Source organism: Neolamprologus multifasciatus, chromosome 1 (assembly GCF_963576455.1).
Source record: "Neolamprologus multifasciatus chromosome 1, fNeoMul1.2, whole genome shotgun sequence".
In the NCBI taxonomy this organism is placed as follows: domain Eukaryota; kingdom Metazoa; phylum Chordata; class Actinopteri; order Cichliformes; family Cichlidae; genus Neolamprologus; species Neolamprologus multifasciatus.
In genome coordinates, this window is record NC_140439.1 from 33125315 (window position 1) to 33148431 (window position 23117).

Consider the following 23117-nt stretch of genomic DNA (forward strand, 5'->3'; position numbering starts at 1 on the left):
TAATTTTAAAGTAAAATGATGCTAGATTGCCAGATCTCACCTTTGTTTTGAGTAGGGTGAAAGAACTGTGTGGGAGGTGTGGCTCTTTCAAGCCCTTGCTAATTGGAATCTGCCATCAGTTCATAATTTAAAGCTTACATAAGTTGACCACACAAGAAGAAAGATATTATGGGGCTCAAAAATGTTAGAGTGTTATCAAAAGTAGCAACATTTGGGCTCATTTTAAAAATAATCTAAGAAAAATGCAGAAAATGGAAAACAAGCTTGAAGACAAGAATAGGTTCAAAATCATCTTAAATGTTCAAGAGAAAAAAAACCCCCAAAACCTATACAAGTGAAGAGCCAGCAATCAAAGCTCTCCAGGTTACTGGCAAAAATGTTTCCCTGTGAACTGTCAAGATTTCATGAGTGGAACCTCCAAGGACTCAGCACAAGATGCCAACTCTGATAAACATCAATAAATTGAGACTGGAACTCACAAATAAAGAAAGAAACTTTCAGACTTCTAGAGAGCGGTGAAGATCAACATCTTGCAAAGTGCTGAAATGAATGGAGGAAAAGAAAGAAGCAGCTTATGGCCCAGCGCACCACCAGCTTTTTTAAACGTGCTTGTGTGTGTGTGTTATGGCTTTGGGCATGTATGGCTGAAAATTCACTGCATGACATTTCATCTATAAGCCAGATCTTTTCAACTTGAGTTCTTCAGGGTGAAGAGCTGGACTATACTCCATTGATATCAGGTGCTTGATCTCAGTCTGATAAAGATGCATTCATTCCCTTCTTTAAAGTCAGAGACACTCCACAGCAGGCAGGAGCTGTAGGTGTCTGCAGTAAAGGCTGCAAGAGCATCACCATGGAAAATACAAGGATCGGCTGATGTCTGATGTCTGTATGCCACTGACTTCAGGAAGTAATTGGACTGTAAAGGCTTTTTCAGCATAATACCTAAAACTGAAACTTTGAGTTTGAAAACAGCCAGTATGTGTGTGTATCTATATATCTATCTATCTATCTCTCTCTCTCTCTCTCTCTCTCTCTCTCTCTATATATATATATACATATATATGTGTGTGTGTGTGTGTGTGTGTGTGTATATATACACACACATACTATATATATATAGTGTATGTACATACACTAAGATATTTTATAGGGTTGCTGGTTACTGTGTAAACCAACACAGCTTTAGAATTGACAATAAACTCTACATATTTTCAACCTTTGTGTCATCCATTGGTTTGTGAATTCACATTGTATAGGAATTTCTTTCACTCATGTATTAATCACATTATTTTTGTATAATGCCCTGGTGCCACTGGATTTTAACATGTCTGACACTCATACTTAAGACAAATGGTAGGGGGTGTAGTAGGGATGTTAGGGGGAAACAGGAACTCCAGAGGACCAGTCTTTTGTCTCTTCGAGGACTCTGGGAAGTAGCAAGGGAGTGTGAACCTTGAGGTGTGAAACAGCTGTGTACTGCCTTTGTTCCTGGAGAAGGTATTTAACTGAGAGCCATGCTAGGCTCAGTGAGACTCTGCTGACCGTCTGTCCCGCGGTCATGCAGGGACTTCATCAAGCTTGGTTGTCTGTTCTTTGTGTGCGTTGATTAAAGAATGTTAGCTACCGCTCACCGGTCGTCTGCAGGCTTTATTTAAGTGGAAAACTTCCACAACAACATTTCTCACCAAAACTAGAGCACAGAATTCTTGGAGAGGCTGTTAGTATAATTAATAATACTGTAATCCTAGATAATTGCATTAAAATACTCCAAAAGTCACCAACTAACCATACCAAATGTTGAGAGGTCTAATTCAGTGACTGGAATTAGTGAAGGTAAAGCTTAGCAGACAGCTAGTGTTGGTGTTAGGACCTACTTGTCACTCAAAGCAGCCATGCTCTTAATAACCCATCACATTAACCACGTAACCAGGTTCATTTAAAGCAATCAGCAGAAAAACTAAGCCAACACAGTTTGTCAAACTGACACATGAGGCTAACCCCCAAATTAGTCAATCCTCATAGACTCCCTGTTAAAACGTCCAAGCTGAGGGATTAATATGCTTGCAGGCTGGTCTCTATGGTGACCTCTAACCTTAATATAAGTTAAGGCTTAAACTTAAGTTTGGCTCTGTTGGTGCATATTTTGATGAAAATTTTCTTACTATAATGTGGCACCTTTCCATAAAGTTTGTGCTCATGTTGATCACGTCTGGATTCAGAAAATCATTAAATTATTATTAAATTTAATTATTAAATAATTATAAAATGCTCAGTCACACCAGAGTTAAAATAGGATGGCAACCTCCTTGCAATTAACTGATGGTTGCCTAGTGACTGCATTGAATTTCTTTTCTCATTTGGCAACTGATTGCAAGAATTTAAGGTGACTGAAATAAATGCCATCTAATTTACAAACCTGATTGCCAATATGTTGGAATCAATCAGAGCTGATCAATGAGCACAACTTGTCTGCAAATAACTGTCAGGTTGTCGACTGGTTAGATTCTGATTATATTCCTATATAAAAGCAAGGTTGCCAAAGCCTGTGTTATTTTGCAGTGACATTGCAGTCCTGCAGCAAATATGTTGTGGAGGAATTTCTGAGTCCCTGTTTCAAATCGATGACGATCTGGCTGAATGTACACTAAGTCATTAATGTGAATTACTGTTTAATATGAATGTTTGTGTATGTAGATTTAAACTGGTTTACAACAGATGGGAGCAGAATTTGTGATTTTTACCAGTTTATCAGTTAATTGTCAGATTGTATGTAATTGCCTGGTTTTATTTAGTGAAATCTAGTTGACTGGTTACAGACTGACTCTGTCTTATTACTATCCTCTTGACACATCAGAGTTGCTCTGACAGCAACTGACTGCGAGTGGTTGCAGACCTGGTCCCTATCTTTGGAGCCACTATTTCAAAGGCAATGAATTCCCAAGTTCATTGCACACAGTTGCAATAATTTTGGTTGGATGTTGTAGCACAAAATAAAATATATGAAATGAAATGTACCTCCTGTTAAGTTGTCATGAAAAGGAAAATAAACTCAACAAACAAAAACTGGTTTCTTTTTCCTGTTGTAAAGTTGGACATTTTAACATGGGAGTCTATGGAAAAGCCTCAAGTGGGCCTTAGATAAACAGCATTGGCTTCATTTTTCAGAAGAATAGGTTTCTTCTTGGACTCATCCTGTAGTATCCAAGGATATAAGCTATGTAACTGTAGAAATACCAAACTACCTGAGAAAAAGACATATTTCTATCACTTCTATCACATCAACAATGGATAGAAGAGGAGAAGACAACACAGACACACACTGAACCCATGCTGTTCAGCTTTGTGAGAGATTTAGATGAAGACAAGATTTAGTCAAATTCACACATCTTTATAAGACAGGACAAAATGGAAAAAGAGATCGTCTGATTGTTTGAAGACATTTTCTTAAGAGAGTCACATTAATACAAAGATCTATCATGGAATACCAGTATTTTATATACTGTAGATGTTATACCACATTTTAATATTCTGTAACATGTGTACATGGTAATATGCCAACTTTGCTTCAAAAAGTGTTCAGTTAGTTCATCCAAGAAAAAAAAAAGACTTTTTTAAAGAATATTCAACTCACCATGAAAGGATTACAATACCCTGCAAACGCTCACGGTCTGTGTCATAATGTCTTTAAGCGTTTATCTTTACCACAAGAGAATACACAAAAACTCAATGCTTTGGGTAACTCAATGGACTGGATCTCGCCTTTCATACAAAATACTTGAAATAACCAAATGCTCATTAATGATTTACACAGTCCCAAGGGAAACAGAGACAACATTGTGATACTGTGAGAATTCATGTCAAGATAATAAGGAAGAGATGTGAAGAGCTCCTTTGTAAACCATTCTATATCCAGATACAACATTAAATAAAATAGTTGCCTGAGGTTTATCATTCAGTGTGTGAGAATGCTTCAGGATCCACTCTGATAGAAATAACTCATTTTGTCAACTGAGCACTTAATTATGAGATTTTTCAAAAGTAATATCTATTTGGTTGTAGGTTTTGAGTCGAATTGGATCAGATTTTACAACAAAATTTTCTCTTTAAGTTAATACTGTAATTAATTTTAAAAACTGCAATTAGCTGACCCACTTCAGTGGTTATTATTTTTCGTGTACAGTCCAAAAATTAAGACAAGTATCCGCCTGCTGCAGCCACCTCTCTGTAATTGTAACAGGAGTGTTTTTCTAATCAGCCAACATCATTCTTGTGCGGCTGATGGAAGAGAAATCATAATAATAGTAATAAAAATGCAATGTGTTTCTTTTAACAGCGTGTATAGTGATAGGATCCTGATGACATCAACCTATAATACTTTAAAATAAGAGGTCTACATTGGGGAAAATATCCTATTTTGCTTTCTTGCTGAGTGTTAGATGATAAGATCAATGCAGCTCTCATATCGGTATTGACAATGTATAGCTAGCACCAACAGCTTGTGAGTTTCGCCTGGCTCAAACGCTGGAAATAGGGAATAGCTGTTTGCAACAAAATTAGCTTCCCAACATCTGAAAATGCACTTCAGTGTGGGGAGAAAGAAAGTTGGCCAATAACCTCAGTTTAACAGAATCAAGACATAAGAAACCAAAGCTAGCTAACCCTCCATGTCCAGTGTAGCTTACCCAATTAGCTTATTCCACCGAACTGTATTTTTGAGAAATGTGCTAACTGTGCTAATTAGCTAACCCTCCATGTCCAGTGTAGCTTACCCAATTAGCTTATTCCACCGAACTGTATTTTTGAGAAATGTTTCACATTTTATGACACATTATATGTTAAAACCTTACATTTTAAAATTTGTTACAATGTAAGGAACATTGCTATAGTCTGCAGAAATTTACTAGCACTGCAGCATGGCTATTACTTACATTTTCAGGTTTGTTTGTAAAGTCTTCAAAAGTACTGATGTTTATCAATCAAAACTCTAGCTATGGCTTTAACTGACTCTTCTAAAAAATCTGTTTTTGCAGCTATAGCATGAATGTTGAACATACTTAATATGTTAATATGTAAATAAGCTAAACAACTAAATTTATCGTTAAAAGCATAACAAATTGGTCTAATCACCGGATTCACAAAGTGTCGACTGTAAAGATACTGGAGGCCACAAGTGTTTTCTAAATGGCAATATAACTACAATTTTAAGAGAATTGAGTTTGTGAAAAACAGCTTCCAGGGTGTTTACATGTGAACAAAGTACTTAATCCTACTCTATAAACTTATCTGATAAAGTGCTGTTATATAGGCTAACTCAAATAATAATCCTTCTGGTTTTAATCCAAGGAACTGGTTACAAACTCAAGTTGATTTTTCTATTAGAGTTTTTCTTTTGACTTTGTTAAGGATTTTTTTTTAAAAGTTGGGTTTGCTATTATTCTTCATTTCTGACCTCTTTCTAACCCTGGATGCTTCTCATATCTTATTAGTTGAAAGAACTTAATTTTGAAAATTAAGCTGTTTATGGAGAATAACGTTCAACAAACATCAAAAGTTATCCATGAAAATGGAAAAGAAATGTTGAATGTTCTACTTGTGTAATGACCAGAGATGTGATTAAAGCTTTACATTGACTGCATAAGATTTTAACATTTTAATCTGAGTGTCAGTGGTCTGACGTTTGGGGTTCACTGTTTTAATTGTTTCTAATTGGCTACTCACTCTAGCAGTTTTTTTCCTTTTCGTAAATCAGTAGCAGTTTTGGGCTTTATTCGGCTTAAATTGGGACATAAAAATTACTTGGCAGGTTTTCCATTACAATTTCATGATTGAATAAAAAAAAAAAAAATCTGAAATAGGCCTAGCAATAAAATTCAGAGCAGAACAGAAACTGAATAAATAATATTCGATTTAAAAGAAAAAGCTTTTTATATAACTATTTTTCAGTTAAAACATTACTTATTATTCACAAAGCTACATATAAGCTCTATCAGGATAAATATGTGTGTTAGTTAAAATGTCAATGTGCTTTTCAAAAAGCTTAACTAGCTGATGCTTTTTTTAATAAGCTGAGCTGACCATGTGCTGAAACCTGTAGCCACATATTAAAAAAATAAGATATAAAAGCTGCATTTGTTATAACTCTCAGCAAGAAAGCAATCATATTGGTCAAAATGTCAAATAGTTCCTTTAACACATACAATAGGCTGTTTAATTCAAGACAACAACCCTGCGACTCACAAATGATGAATACACTCAAAGCTACAAAAACGCTGTTTTTTTTAAGCAGTTTTACATCAAAAAGCTTGAATATGACAAAGCGTGTGTATGTGTATTTGAGGGCTGAGGCGTGAGATATTACTAACCAACTTATAATTCTTGCCATAAAAAGCAAATGAAAAGGACCGTGAATCCGAGGTTTCATCACCTCTTTGGAAAGTGTCATGTTGAACCATGGCTCTGAGTCATCCCACGTTCGCCAAAGTCTCTTTGATTCAGTGTCAGTGGGCTTTTCGCATTGTATTCACTGGCATTCACCTTCACCACATTAGACAACCAGCACTGACACGAGTAATTCCCAAGGAAATCTCCTCTGGATTAGGATGAAAACAAATACCATAGCTTTATACTTTAGCCACCCAGATCACAGTCAGAAAAGGAATCAAAGTAACATCGGAAAAAATAAGTTAACATAATTCTGACACATAGAATTTTACAATATGTACATTATCTTTAAATTAAAATAGATTTGTCAGTTGTCTGATTGGGTAGGTCCTCTACAGAGCGCTGCTATTTTCCAACCATCCAGTGTTATTCCAAAGAGCTCCCTTTATGAGCTCAGAGCCAGCCAATCAGAGTGCAAGTAAGGCTTCCAACGTCAAGTCCCTGCCAATAGTTTGTCGGTGGCGTCTTCAGACAGGGCCAAGCCCTTAGCAACACACATGGGAGACCCTTCAACACCTTGACAAAAAGAAATAAATATAAAATATATGTAATATTTCTATATATATTCATAAAACCAAACCTAGGATAGATTTGAACTCTGATGTCTTCTCTCCATAATATAATTAAATTGCGGCCCCTTCCTACTGCCAGTCCACTTTCCTTTCGGTCTCCATTTTTGTGTATTTTTGCAGTTTTTCAAGGAAAAACAAAAACAAAAAGTCTTCTTCAAACCTGTACATCTTATACACAAGTAAACAAAATGTAAAAGTGCGTGTTTTTTTGAATACGTTTTATCCACTATATCCAAAAGTGTTGCAGGCACTTAAGTCCTTCCCAAACAATGCAGGTGTTTTTTCGACAGTGAAGCAGGTTGGTTTGGTTATTCCTGGATCCGTGTGGGTCGTTCTGTCTGTATGTCTCTGTCGATCTTTGCGTCTGGCGAGGCCACTCACGGGCCGCTGCTAGCCCAGGATGTCCAGGTAGACCGGCGTGGCTTTTCCCATGGCGAACAGGACCTTCTGAATGTCCTTAATGTTCAGTCGCTGCTGTGGTTCCCGCTGCCAGCAGCCTAGCATGATGTCATAAACCTCCTTAGGACAAATCCGTGGCCTCTCCAGAACCCGACCCTGGGTTATGCACTCAATGACCTGCAGAGGAGACAGGGCAGTGGAGTGAAACAGGAGATTCTCACTCACTGATTGCTTTGGTTTGTTCATAATGAGAAAGCGGTGACACTGAGCAGAAATGTCCTTTGAGGTTTGAACTAATGAAACTGAGATGAAAGAAATAAACAGAACACATTCAATCCTAAATTTGGGCAATAATAAAAGGGAAACAAGACTTTTTTTTTTTCTGTCCCACTGCACAAACTAACAATAATACTGACTATTTGGTGGGGCTGGGATGTTTTAGATGTTGTTAAAAGGCTGATTGATCTTTTCTCTATTGTGCTTGCGCACCAATTAGCCAGATGACTCACTGCTGTCGTGATAATTTGGCTTCATTTTCCAGGGCACTGTACTTTAAAAGAATGGATAGCAATCTATTTGTGTGAAATGATTGAAACTGATTTCTTAACATTATTTACACTTCACACTTGTGTACTAATCAAAACTATCTCAAACATCTTTTTTTTTAAGTTTTCACTTTTCAAGGCGTAGAAATTAACAACACAGCTGAAGAGGGAAAACAGAAACTTTCCCCGTAAGGCATATTATGGTGTCATGCAATTTCACGCTCTTGCAAGTCTGCAGCACAATAACAGTGTCAGAACAAAGGATTTGATAATCTACTGATATCTAAAGCCTAATTTTCTGTAAGGAACGTGTGACAAACTTGATCTGTGTTTAAATAAATGTGACTTTACTTTACTCAAGACAGTAGTACACGTTATTAGAACAAGACAGGAGGGACACACTTGATCTATTGTTCTACCGTTTGTTTACTTTCGGTTATATTCCGTCTGTCATGTCTCATCCCCAGATGATAAGAGTCTCCAAATGCGGACGGGCTACCTTTAAGACTGACTGGAGCCTTTATGCATAATTCCACAATCGCAAGCGCTGCAATCAAGCAGTAGCTTTGGAAAATCCACCCAGTGCTTCTCTAACTGTGGTGCATAGAGCCACTGCAGGGGGTGGGGGAATGTCATGTTTTTGGAGTCCTTAATTTGTTTCTTGGTTCAGTTTTTTTTCTTTGCGTTCCTCGTTTTCTCTTTTCTCTCAGTTATGTTTAGTTTTATGGCGCACTATACACGTGTTTAATCCCCAAAACCAGTTCTACTTCTAACAGTAATGTGATTGGTGCGTGCACGGCTGTAGTCAAGTGAACTGTGCTCTGGTCCAACTGAAGACATGAGCCTTGCTCAGTTAGACCCAAGCACGGTACACAAGTAGTGTGATTGGTATTCGAATGCTTCCTCAGTGACAGTGACTGGCCCTGTGAAAATCACTGTGTTATGTAAATAGCAAATCTGTAACGCATGCGAGAGGCCAGTGTGTCACCGCTTCCAATTAAGCTACAAAATGCATAAAATCATGAAGCTCATTGTGCTCTCTGAAGCGAAGTTGAGATGTTGAAACAAAGTGAAGTGTACTTGGGTCTGCATGTAAAGAGCAGTTTGAGCACAGGACAGCGAGGCAGTGGGAAGATGGGACAGACACACTCGGTGTTGGTACGAGGCAACCGTGCTTAGTGTGAGTACACCCTCAGTCTGTTTTGTCTCTCTGTTGTTTTACTTCCTCTTTTATTTAGTTTTCTCATGTTTAGTCTCTTGGTTTTAATTTCTGATTTTGTTCCTTTCCCTCCTTTTCCCTCCGTCTATCTTAACCTTTTTATTAGCATTTGGATTTTATTTTTCCCCCTGTTTTCTGTTGTTAATGATAAAGAAAAATGAGGATTGTTTTATTGATCCACACTATTTTAAAACCACAACCACCTAAACTTTGGAACAGCCCTCCTCACCGTATTTGGTCGCCTAAATCTGCTAAAAAAGGATTTTGCCCACTAATTTGGGCCACAGTTTACATAAATACATGCATGTATATACTGTGATGACACTGAGACCATATGGTTAACTATGTGTCTGCATGTGTCGGCATTTATTCAAATTGTAAAGCACTTTGTAAAAGTGTGCTTTAAAAGCGCTATGCACATAAAGTTATTATTATTAAATTTGCACAGAGACTAAGCTCATGTTTGATGTTATTAAACATCATGGGAGCTACATTAATTTAATGGAATAACAATTGTAATCCATCAGGTTCCTCTGCGTCGTAATGATAGAGCTGTGATATCGATAAATCTGTTAACTTACACAGTCAGCATTTTTCTCAGCTTCCCTCTCTGGCTTCAAATAAGCGAGACTTTATTAATATATCAGGTCTTCTCCAGTCTTACTGACCACACACATTCACAATCTGCTGCTTTTGCTGTAGCAGCTGTGTTGTTTTCAGCCTTTATTAAGTGTTTAAATTATTCATACTCTTCCCATAGTATAGTTTTATCTTTGTTTGTCAAGTCAGCTGCTCTGTTGTAAGTAGACCTGTCAATGTTTCTGGTTGGTTATTTGCACCCTTTCATGTGACTTATTAAGCTGACGCCTACCTTTGTGTGACCACTTATTGTTACAGTTCTGGTGAGTGAAGCCAGATAATATAGATAATATGTATTCTGCAGGGCTTTGGTGATTTACAACCTTTATTTTTCCTTGACATAGTACTTGGACTCAATTAGAGCCTAGAGTAGTCTCACTTCCCATCTGAGATTCAGATTGTAGCACGCGTCCTTCGTACATACATCATATACTTGCAAATATGATAACATGTACTAATAGACAAGTGAAAGTGAAAACAAGGGTGTGATTAGTCACCCTAGTTCTATGATCACAGTTGGGGTCTCTGATTGCAGTACAAAGCATAACTCCAACCCCCTCACATAATAAGCAACTTGAGAGGACAGATAAGCGTGAGGGCAGATGTAATAAGGCTGGACTGGGATCAGCTGCTGCTAATAGGCCAAGACAAGAGGGGCTGCACGAAACAGAGCAGGTTGGCTATAATATCCTTGACCATCAATTTAGCACGCAGTGTAGTTTTCACCTTTTGCTTTCTACATAGCAGATTAAATGAGAATTATGGTTTATTTTCCAATAATGTGTCTACTGTGGGTCATGATAACTTTACACCAGGGGTCGGCAACCCTAGGCATGCGTGCCAAGGGTTAACTGATGGCACGGCCATAGCTGGACTGGCCATTGGGCATACCGGGCATTTGCTCGGTATAAACAACTTTATAAACAATGAAAGGTGTTGGATTGGCCAGATGCTGGCCGGTGTGTAAAAATAACTCAGTTGTTTGGTGGTGGCATCGCGGAGCTTCCACAGATTCAGTAAAATTAACAAGTGGTGGAGGCCAGCACGTGGATGAGGGAGATCGAAGGCAGGACGAGGAGAGACCCGAGGCGGCCGCCGGTCCGAGCGTCAGGTGAACTGAACTTCAGGTAAGAAGTTATGACCTGCAGTCTATCTGGGTCAGATATAAACCAAGTTTAGGTGGAGTTTATTTTCGTGCGTCTCTGTATTAACAGACGTGCCATATTGGCTTAGTTTATTTTTCCTATCATTGTTGTGAGGAGACCATAAATAGCATTTGTATTTTCTGTTGTACAGTTCATTTGCTGTTATGGAGTTCTTGTTATGGATTAAAAAAAAAGTCTTTTTTTTGTTTCAAAATAGCTGATAACTATTCACTGATAGCTGCCAACATCTGCAAACAAATATAATTCTATAAAGTGGTTCTATATAGTGTGTAACTGTTAATATAGAGCGTTATTAAATTTATTGCTAATGCAATCATATGGCACACTGACCTCTGAGGACATTTTAAATTACACTCACAACTTCCATGACAGAGATTTTGGAGAAGTGAGAAACAATGTGTGAACACCTTGTTCTGGAGTGGTTTGTATTAGTTTTCTGCTTCCTTCGAAAAATTTTAATATTCATTATTTTAACTGGAGAGATCATACCAAACACGGTACCCAGAACATTAAATATTTCTTACAGCTTTTACTTAAATTCAAGCACCAACATTTATTTAATGATCCATGTGTCACGGTCCTGGGTCGATGACCCAGTGTTTTGTGTATTATTGTTGTTATTCTATGATTTCTCCTTTGAATATGACTTCTTGTATTCTGAGTTCTTTTTTTGTATTCTAGTTTTAAGGTTTTGTTCTGTGCTTAGCAGAGATGGGCAGTAATGCGTTACTTGTACTCGTGCAGCGTTTAAAGCTTGGAAGTACTGACCTTATTTTGAGTTTGATTCCATAAAAAGTGACAAAAACATTAGTGTCCGTTGTGCGTGGGAAGAAAACTTCTTTTTACAGCGAAAAAAAACCCCTAAACTTCCAAGCAAGCACCGGGAGTGCGCTACCACGTAATGGGAAACTCACAGAGAAACTCGCGGATTCTTCCACTGACCACTGCGGCACACCTGCACCAGGGCAAACCTCTGCCTATGCCACTCCTGCTTTACAGGTGAAAATAGAGCAACAGGACCGCAAGTCTTTGATTTTATTTACTTTCTGCTGTGTTTTACTTGTTCTATTTGAAAGAATGAGTGTAAACACACACAAAAAAAATTATGTGCTGGAATGTGCAGATAATAAGTTTAAATGTTAAACATTTAAAGATCTATCGCTATTCAGGTTGTAAATTGTGTTTTTAAAAAGTAACTAAGTAACTAAGTAATTAATTACTTTTGAAAATAAGTAATCAGTAAAGTAACGGGATTACTTTTTTGGGGAAGTAATCGGTATATCAATTATTTGTCAATTATTTACTGATTACTTTTTTCAAGTAACTTGACCAACACTGGTGCTCAGTCTGTTTCCTGTTTTACTTTGAAGGTCAACGTATTCCATTTTGCTTCCTCCCAATCTCGTCTTTGTAATTAGTTTCAGCTGTGTTTCCCAGGTGTTTGCTCTCTGCCCTGTTCCCCACCTGTATTTAGTGTCTGCATGTGTTCCCGTTCGTTGTCGCGTCGTCTCTAGTACTAGCCTGTGTGTTCTGTTTTCATGCCCCATTTCTGGCTCTCCCAGTTTAGGTTTTGTTTTGTGTTTGCCAGCAATAAAGCTGTGGTTTTTGAATCTCCGTGAGTCTGCATATCAGGTCCTTTTCCTGCCTGCCTGCACACAGACCATGACACCATGGGGTAACCTGCTATTCCATTTTGCTATCACATATAAAACTAAAAACGGGCATCTTGGTTAACGGGCACTAAGCAGAATAACTGTTTGAGACATGTCTGACACAGAAAATGCATCACACTCTCTGCTAAAGAATGTATTTCTCTGTATAGAGTACATATATTATTCTTCGCTGTATTTAGAGATATCAAAAAACCAACCAATCAAACAAAAAAAAAGCAGACAAACTGGTGTAGCTCCGTAGAGGATGATAGTGGAGCAAGTGGAGCCCAGAAGTGTGATGCCTGTTTGAAACATGTTCCTACAGCACCCAGGTGATACTTGAGTCACTAATGCTCATTTATAATTATTGCAGTAATTTTTCAACGACTTAAACAATGACAACAACTGAATAATAGGCATGTGAATAAGTGAATAACAAGTACAAGAATTTCATCTGTACTACCTGTACGTACAAAATTACATTTGGAAAACAATTTACCTTCTTTGGCTGTGATATAATAAAACACTCATCTCATCACAGTTTAATCAGCCGAGTGTTTCATTTAGCATGCCTAAAAACTTCTTCTGCGTAAAATGCAGAAAAATATGAAAATATCAAATTTGTATGAAGCCCAAAAGCACATTGACACTTCTATTGATATTTCTATTCTATTGTAATGCCTGGGCTTACCCTACAAGCGTAATCCTAATTGAATTTTATTGATTTAAAGCAAAGACTTCAATGAAAAAACAGACTGCTCACAGGCGTTATGTAATGTGGGCATGGGCATCAATTTATCACCTCACCAAAGAGTGAAGAAACAACACGAGGCAGTAGATTAAGATCCAGAATAGCAGTGGTCATTTAAATCTGCTATTAGCGAGCTCGGGATTTCAGCCTTTCCCCACCGCTGACGACATGTGGGGAAAGATTTTGATGTGCTTTGCAATAAGCTGCCCTACTTGATGTTTGGAAATGGAAAAGTAGACTTTCACATTTACCACTAGATGACCTGGAGCTATAATTTCCAGTGTGTGCATGAGATTCTGCAATTCAGCCTTTGATAATATATGTGTGTGCTATATCTTGTGAAGGTTTATCTATCGTGCTTCAGGCGCTTTTTACCTCGTTGTTACCCAGCTGAAACCAAGGCTGCTTCCCATAGGTAAAGATCTCCCACAGAATGACTCCAAAGCTCCAGACATCGCTTTCCGTGGAGAACTTCCTGTACATGATGCTCTCTGGGGGCATCCAGCGAATAGGTAGCATGGTGTGTCCTCCAACCTGAGAGGAGAATAGAAGAGAGGGGAGAGGAGATCTTTATTGCAAACAGAAATGTTGCAGCTAAGACAGAGATAAGAAGACTCAGTCATCAACACAACTCCCTGGTGTCTGGGGATTAACTGTCCATACATGTAACTGATACTCTGGGCTTAACATTTCATGAATGCCAGCTGCGCTGCTGAATGTTGACACTGATGCAATATAGAAAAATTGCTGACAGCTCTGTATGCATTGAAGCAACAGAAATACTTTAGGTTATCATATAAAATGGCCCCTTTGTTCTTAAATAAAACAGCAATCCTTTCTCTGCAGAAGTACAGGCATTAAGCAGAGGATCAAAGTCTCACAGCATGGAGCTGAATGTGGAATTTAATCAGTTTTTAAATAAATCAACCAAGGGGATAAGAGAGCTGCTGAATACACACTTATGCGCCATCATGGTAAAGACGTTCATGTGGCTTCTAAGGAATGTGATTAAATTCAACATAGCGGCATGCAAACATGCGTTTCGAAGATCTGCACAAGGCAGGGACAGTTGAAGAATAGCGCATATCAGCTTGAAGCAGTTCGGTGTCTGTAAACCAGCAGCACATGAAATGAAGTCTCCCCTTGCTGTAAATCCTTTCAGGGTGGATATTAATCGATTAGACAATCACCCATTAATCATCAGCTTCCATTAGCAGGCATTGTTTTAAGATCTATTTCCCATTCGTGTCAGTGACTGTGTTTTAATCATGGCCGTGTCGGGTTGAATAAGACCGATGTGGGAATGAGCTGCAAAGTATTGCAAGTTTCAGCTCAGAATATGAGTGCAGTATCACTTACGGTGATTACTGTGAACGCTTTAAGTGTATTAGAAACAGATTTTTGTTTTTAACATGCAGGTGGTCTGACCTTTGCAGGAGACATTTTTAGTGCTATTTTCTGATTGCCAGAAAAGTTTACTGGCAATCAGAAAATAGCTTAAAGCGCTTAAATAGCCTATCTGTCATAACCAATACATGTCGACACATGATTAAAGTTCAATACTCAGGCCATGTGCTGATTTCACGAGACGACAAATGTGGTGAAAGCTGCACAAAAATATCTGGATGATGAGTACATGTTTTTCTTTACTTTTTACGGAGGTAAAGATTACTCTCAACATTTGCAAACAAAGGCTTAAGATAGTAGGATTATGATTACTAATTAACTCCCAAGAGTAAACATCTAATAGCCTTTAATAGACACTTAGTGTGTTTGTTGCCATATAGAACTAAGCAGACAGCAGTCTACATAGTTCTAGTTTGTGTCCTAATCCTACTTAATCACCATTCATTTGTAACATTCTAATACAAATGACTACTTACAATACTAATTCTAAGCATTCTGTTACCCTATCACTTCCTGCTGTCATTTATTTGTATTATCTGGTTCAGTTTTTGGCCTTTGCTGTTGTTATCTTGACAGTTCTGTCGAGATAAAATACGATGGATTCTAAGCCTCTTTGAGGTTTTTATCTCTAAGTCAGTGAAAGCACTCCTGCAGCATATCAGACACACATCTATCATCTGTCCATCATCAAAACCACCCATCCATCCATGCATTCACTGATCCATCCATCCATCCAGCAAGCAAGCAGGCCAGCAAGCAGGCCAGCAAGCTAACCAGTCAACTACTCTTTTGGGCTCATTTTCTGTGCTTAGGACAAAATAAAATCCACAGTCAGACGTGCCATAGGCTCTGAAATCATCATTAGGAAAACCTCTTAGCTTGTAGCTGCATTCACCCTCATACGGTTCCTCCTATCTGTACCTCTGGGTTACAACACAATCAGATTCATTTAATCATAATAAGCTCTTTTCCCAACTCCATTTACCAGCTCCAACATCTGTGTGCCTTCAGCTGTGAGTGCTGCGTAGCATTTTAAGTATCGAGAAAAAAAACTCAGCTCAAGTCTTACTAATTACCTCCTAGTTCCGTAGCGCGCTCATTGCACATTTCCTTTGAAAGTCAAACACAATCTCTGTGTGTCAGCTTGACGTAGCAGATGAATCTTGGTGGATGGTTTCAAAGAGACATAAGATTTGTCAGTTTGCCAAAAGTCTACTCCTTCCTGGGCATTTATTCAGAGCGTCCTTTCGTTTGTACACTTCATCAAATTTAGTTGCTGAGTTAGAGGCCTCTGTTTGTTTTCCTCTATATGTCCTTCATCTGCAACCTTCTCGAATATCTATTAAAAGCACCAAGTTTATGTGTTAGCTCTTTCACTACTGACTATTAGCTACTTTCGAATTAGTCTTTTGTAAAACTACACAAGACAGTCTTGGAAATTATACGACACAGTCTTAGAAAATATACCCAAAAGTATCAATGACAACACTGGCTGCCCTTACAGGCATATAGTGAAGATCAAGCAGCAGCCTCCAGGGTTGAAAAATGAAACTCGCCTCAAAAAATGGACCAGGAATGTGGTGTTGGTCCCTTTTAATAGAATTATCTAACAAATCATATGTCTTGCTGTGAAGTGCAGCCCATCCAAGAAGCTTGTGCTTCAGTTTTGGTAAGTATAATCATATCTTTGCTTGGGCTGGATGGCAATCACACCTCGTTAACTGGGCTTGCTAGCATTGCTAGCTAGTTCCATTGTCCTTAATGTAAATATGTAAGAAAAATTGTGTATGTTTCTGTTCCGTGTCCTGTGTACTGTTTGTTTGTATATTTGTCTTTTTGGCTGCTGTTACAACCAAATTTCCCCTTGTGGGACAATTATTCTATTCTATTCTATTCTAGTTCACATGTTTCAGGTTTCTGTGTTGAGCTGGGCTCTCTGCTTCATGGTAAAAAAATCAACATTTTAATTCTAATTAATAATTTTAATGCTGGATGCATTCTTGGTACTGCATCTAATATGAGGCCTGCACTGTAGAACTAGGAAACTTTAAACTGAATAAATGTAAATATTAGATATTACCATCCATAATGTAATAAAGGAGAGATGTAAATCACTTTAGAGAATTAACAGCTTAATTCTATATTTAGACTGAATTAGATACATAAAGAAAACATTTATACATTTGCACCATTCACCACTTGCCCACTTACAAAGAAATGAACAGTCTCTAATTTTTACATAAAAGCTATCAATTTATAACATTTTGTATTTTTATATATGTTACCGTCCATTATTATTTATAATTATTTGTAAGACTGTTTAATGCATTTATAAAAATAATCTATAAACCCAGACAGAATGAGAGTGGACTTGTCTGAGAGGTTACTGAGCATTTATGTGAGCTTTATGTAATTTTGAAGCTAAATTGCAACCGACAGCAACTACGTCATTATTTGTGAAATTAAATTGATGAATTTCAGTTTTAAGTGCTCTATTTCTGCTGATTTGTCACAGTTAATGACCGTATTATCACAAACCGATTTTGTATAATTGCAAACTTGACTCCATTCAATCACAAACTAACAGCAGACTGACTGGTCTTGTGTTATCTCGGCCTTCACGCACCAAAGTCACTTTGAAGATGGCAGCTGACTGTGAGTGGTCACAGACAGAAAGAACCATTTCAAAGGCAACAAGATATCATGCTTACCGCACAAGGTTGCTTTAGTTTTGTTCATCACAATCTTCAATCCCTGTTTTCCCAAGTGTGACTGTAGCGCTACTCAAATTGTAGCTTTTAGAACATATTAACTAAGCTGTTTGAAAAAGCCACAGGTCGCTCATCTATATTTCATGCTCTAAATGAGTCATCCTGTATTAATAAGCCAACATTAGCATTTTCCCTAAGTTCAGCTATACCAGGCAGATAGTAGGTTAAAAACAGTTATGACTCAGTAATTACTTGTTGGGTACAAGCTGTTTAATTTTAGTGATAAAAAGGTGTCAATTTCCATTTTTTAAAAGTTGTTAGATATTATAATTGGCTAAATTTGAACCTGTAAGTGAGACTAACATTTAAAAGAGGAACGCAACCTTTTTTGAAAAGGTTAATTTTGATGACTGAAAGTCACACATCCAATTTTGTACACACGAGTGAACCAAAATGTTCAGTGGAAAAAAAAAAAACTCATGAAAGTGCCTAGTAGAACTACCTGGTGAATGGTTTGTAAGCCTTGTTATGAGATATACAATGGTAACCTATCATCATACAAGAAAGAAGAACCCCAAGGTGTTTTTGTGTCCTCGTTTATTGAACTCCTGATTGTAGCTCCTTGTCTCAGGTGTCTTGACTAAGTCGATATCTGGTGTGCAGAGTGTTTACCTGGAAGTGTTATCCCAAAGTTGTATGCTTTTCTCGGACTGAATACAAATCAATATTTGTACACAGGGCCTGCAGGTCAACAAGACCAATAGAGACACTATTCTTTACCTACGCCTATATGCTGACTGAGAATCAGAATCACACTCCATTAACCTCCAGCATGTCAAACTGGAGGACACTGGAGGACGTTTCTTCTTTACTGAACACACTTTCATTATTCTTCAAATCCATTCACTTCCATATGGATGGGAGATGCTTAATATATGTATTGTATCCTATAAGATTTACTCATCAAAATGGCCACTGTCACATTTTCTCACAAAAATGTAATAATAATAATTAAGTATGAATCATGTCAACATAATGGCTGAAATATATAAAAACAGTCTCCGAAAGCAGTTCGGAAACATAGATTGCTAAAAGTATACTTCACAGATAATGTGGATTTTGAATTTCTATTTGTTATGACAGATATTTGCATTTCTGTCAAGTGTAGCGATGTTAAGTCTTTCTATTATTCAGAGCTTTATGCTTTAAAAACTTTCCCCTCTTTTTATCAGGAGGATTTGCAGAGTTTTACCTCCATTCTCCTGCTTTACATTGACACGTGTTTATACCTCAGAGCAGCCCAGTACAACCACAGTCTTTCACTAAACCCGCCAGGGGTTAAGTGCTGTGCTCGACCGTGTCTCACTGTCAAGTTGTAAAGTACAAAGAATCAATGCATCATTCACCTGAATCCTATAGAACCCCGGTTGTGCTTCTCTATAAGTTGCTCAAGGGCATCTGAGTTGTTACACAGATGCATCCTTTACCTCTTAATTTCTTGAGGCTTGCTCCGCCATCTCCCTTCCTAAACAATTATGATCCGTCACCACCTTGGAAGATAATCAAAGCTGCTGTTTTTCCTTCCTTCAGTGGTAGGACAGATAAAACAGTAATTAAGATAAACATAAATTCATGAAGCGTTCCAAATAAGGTGCCCTTTCTCCACATCCTGAATTAACACACTTATTGACAATGCCACTGGCAGTAGTTCTCTCTTCCACACACCCTTAAACTCATTCTTTAGGGTTTCACTTCAAGCTAAGGGCCAAATGAACACAGACTTAGACTCTACCTGGTCTCATTACACATTGCACAATTTAACATTGTACACAACATTAAGCCAATATTGATGCAGAGACCAGTCGCCCCTATTATGCAAAACCTCTGGGTCGAGGTAAGCTAGGTGGGCCGAGTGTGAGGTGAAGAAGTTGGCGAGGGGCTGTATACCAATCTGTCCCTCTGTGGAGCTTTATAAAGATTAAACAAAATTAATTAAGTTCCCGTTAGTCTAAATGACTTATCTGAGGTCCTCCCTGCCCACCGCATGCAAGGCCCAGCCTCATCAGATGCATACTAATGATTTAACCGGAGCTGCCGTGGCGAGGGGCATTAAAAGTGGCTGACTCGCTGCTTCCCAAATGATTGCATGCCATCACCTTGGGTTTTTGTGACAAGGCCATGGTAATTAGCTTGGAACATGGGGGAAAAGGAAAAAAAAAAAAGCTGAACACATAATAAAAATAAAATAATTGCCCCTGTAATTATCCTCATCTTTCTCACTCAATGTCACATCAAGAAGCTGGCAATGCTCTGCGGGGAGTGAGGAATGAGTCTGGGGCTTTTTTTTGTTGCTGTGTAAACTGGATTAGTGCTCTGCCTGTCCCACCGTAGCAGGGGAGTGATTGGATTAACGGCGTGGAGAGCACAGCAGCATGGCAGGGGGATAGATTACTGGCCCAGTCGGGCTCTTCGATGGGCGCACCGTGGCCTGTAGGGAGCCCTAGGAGGCCCCAGACATCTTAAAGGGCCCCGATAACCATCTTGAGACACTCTCTCTCCCTGCTTTAACCGTGTTGCTATCTCTGCTCTCCCAGCTCAAACAGCAACGAACACAAGTTCACTTTTAGAGGCTATGATGTCCATTAGGTTTCTACCTGCTGCGCTGCTGCCAAGTGGAGATAAAGTGGTATCTACTCTGGCCACTGCACACCAGTGGGTGGTGAAACTTTCTGAAGGTATTTATTTTTTTTAAACAGGCACACACACACATTTCACTATAGCTATCATGCAATTTTACTTTATTTTCTGTATCTAGCTCACCAGGCTGATACTACAATGAGGATAAAGGTAGGGCCTCATTGTTGTTGCTGACTTTGAGCTGCATCTTCAATATGAATTATTTAGATACAGCTGGGTTTGGAAATGTTTGGACACTTCAATAGAACAAATACAGTGGGTTAAATGTAAAGTGCAAACCAGCGATTAGTGTCAAGATTATACGATTTACAATATAATTGTATAATAAAAGAAGCAGTATTGATGATAAAGTGATGCTACAAAACAATATGACAGCCTGACATGTTTGTGGCTCTGCACATCCTGATTCATCCTAACAGGACAAGGACCCCTTTGACATTAGTCCACAGGGTCACTGCCAAAGTCCCTCTACAGTTGCTGATTGTACTCCATGCAAACATCTCTTAGATTGAAAAATGGCTCATACAGTATTTTAAAAAAGTTTGGAACTTGTTTGGACTGAAAAAAGAAACAAATATTTGTTTTTTTTAATGATTTCCAATCTTTGTGTCAGGTTACGCTAACCAGATGCTGGCTTTATCTTTAAATATCCCATAGAGGTATAAGAGTGCCATCAATCTCTCCATTTACGTCTCAACAAGAAAGCAAAAACATTTTCTAAATTTATTACTCCATACGGCAGTCATCATATAAGACAGCTGTGTTCTAGGCAAAGAGACAAGAACAAAACAAAAGAAACCTAAGGGGAATGGTAGAACAGACTTTTTTTATCCCTCCATGCAGAAATAATAAATATGGACTGTGCACTCATTAGCACCAAGCTGCACACAATTTTGCGGAGCTCGTGCTTGATAAATAATGCAGCGGAGGAGCGTTTCTTTGATCCTTGAAAAATAAGAGAAACCTGGTGACCATTTTTCTTCAAAGAAAGGCAGTGCAGGTAAGCACGGGCTTTCTGGCAGAGACACTAAGAACACCAAGTCCTTGAAAATGAGTCATTAGATTGTAACAGTGTTCGATATCCCTCTGTAACCATGTCTGTAACCATGAGTCAGTGTCTCTAAAATCATTACAATTTTCCTAACAAATATTAAGTGTAAGATTTGAATTTTTGTTCTCCTTATTTACCCAAGCAAGGTTTACTGGACACATATTTTTCATCCTTGGTAATTATCAGCTTTACATTTAGACAGTTTTGCGCTGTTTAAGTACGTCGACTTCACGGATTCTTTTTGATGGTAGCGATCGGGTGGAGACTTTGGCTGTATCCCAATTCAGGGTCTGCAGCCTTAAAGGCCGCATTTTAAGGCCGATTACGTTACCGCGTCGCGACGAAGGCTGTACCAATTCGAAGGCTGCTCGAAATGCGGCCCTCAAATGCGTCCTTCATTTCCCTGAATTTTAAGGACGTGGCGGTGTAGACTTCGTGGTCCAACATATCCCAGAATGCATAGCGCAGTGGTGGGTGTGGATAATTTTGCTGAAAAAAAACGGCGGATGAGGGGCGCCCGAAGAGTAAACTTTAAGTAAGTACTGAATATCATGTCACTTATTTATGTGCAAATGTTTAATAACGAAGAACTTTAAAACATTACTGTTGGCCACATGTCGGCAAAGTCATGTGACATTAGTGACGTTTGTACTAACTTGGTTTTAAAGCCTTTACTTTAAAATATACGCCGTTCAATAGCTGAGCTTAATCTTACAGAGAATGATCAAAGCTCATGTAGAAACAAACAAACAAATGAACAAAATATTTTCTCCTTCATTTCTGTCAAACAAAGCTGTATGAAACGTTTCTAGCTGTTAGTGTCATGGTTGCTAGGCAACCTGGGCAGCGCAACGGAGGCTAGACCGTCCCATTTCACAAGCCTCTCACTTCCGGCCTTAGCGGTCTTTAAGTACGCGGCCCTTGAGGATCGTTGAGGCTGCGTACTTTAAGGCTGCAGACCCTGAATTGGGTTACAGCCTTTTATTTCCAAAATCAGACGTCTTCATTTGTACTTCACAATAAAATACAGATGCACCCGGAGACCTAGCTAACTAGCCTACTTCCGCTACGTCTAGCGAGGTCTGGCTCACAACCGGAAGTCAACAAACTCTTATGGGTTCGGTGTCCCGCCCATTGTACCACCCCCTTCAACTGTCCTGCCTCCAGTCTTCCCCACCTCAGCACTCTAGATAAAATCACTTAACTTTAAGCTTCCTAATCTTCCACACTTACAATGAAAATATAAAATCACGAGTACATAATCACATTTCACGTAAGCACCACTTCCCACAGCGCTCACAGAAATGAAAAACAACCCAAACTTTGCTAAATGAAAACATTGAAGGTAAAAATCCTGGATAATTTTTAATAAGAACTGTTGAAAAAGCCTTTACGTATTATCATCTGAGAAGAACCTCTATGTCAGTGTTAATAAAATGAGTCCAACCCTCTATTTAAACTAGAAGAATTGGTGCACAGCATTACAGTCTGACTGCAGCTTTCAAGTAACCAGACTGAAAACTTTTCACTGAACTTTTCACTTTTTCATGCCTTGGGAGCAGAATATGACACGAATTGCAAAATTGCTGTTAGTCAAAGGAGCTTGCAAAGAAAAGCGTCTGGACTTATTTAAGTTACTTGAAGACGTTTCACCTCTCATCCGAGAAGCTTCTTCAGTTCTAAGGTCAAATGGTGGAGAGTCCCAGATATAAACCTAGTGGGAGTGTCCCCCCACAGAGGGACAAAAGGACCCCCTGATGATCCTCTAATCGCCTGAGCCAAGGTGTGGAACTGGGTGTGGGTCCCAATCAGCCAGAGTTTCGGGTGAGTTCATTGTGAAACCTGGCCCCACCTTATCATGCGA

General features: G+C 38.6%; 1 protein-coding gene and 1 long non-coding RNA gene across 3 annotated transcripts in view; both read right to left on the reverse strand.

Annotated features, from left to right (window-relative positions):
* Positions 1-1102: 1102 nt before the first annotated feature.
* The window catches only part of ntrk3b (neurotrophic tyrosine kinase, receptor, type 3b), a 246509-nt gene continuing 224494 nt past the window's right edge, over positions 1103-23117 (reverse strand). For both annotated transcript variants that reach the window (XM_085135813.1, XM_085135735.1), the window contains 2 exons: positions 13763-13921; positions 1103-7592 (listed from right to left, as the gene is read on the reverse strand). In XM_085135813.1, the coding sequence (XP_084991939.1) occupies positions 7407-7592; positions 13763-13921 (345 nt within the window). In that variant the 3' untranslated portion in view covers positions 1103-7406. The remainder of the gene's footprint in view (positions 7593-13762; positions 13922-23117) is intronic.
* On the reverse strand, positions 10732-13756 carry LOC146526114 (uncharacterized). The gene is made up of 2 exons (XR_014869936.1): positions 12321-13756; positions 10732-11680 (listed from the first exon to the last, which is right to left on the reverse strand). It is a non-coding gene; the product is annotated as an uncharacterized LOC146526114 (long non-coding RNA).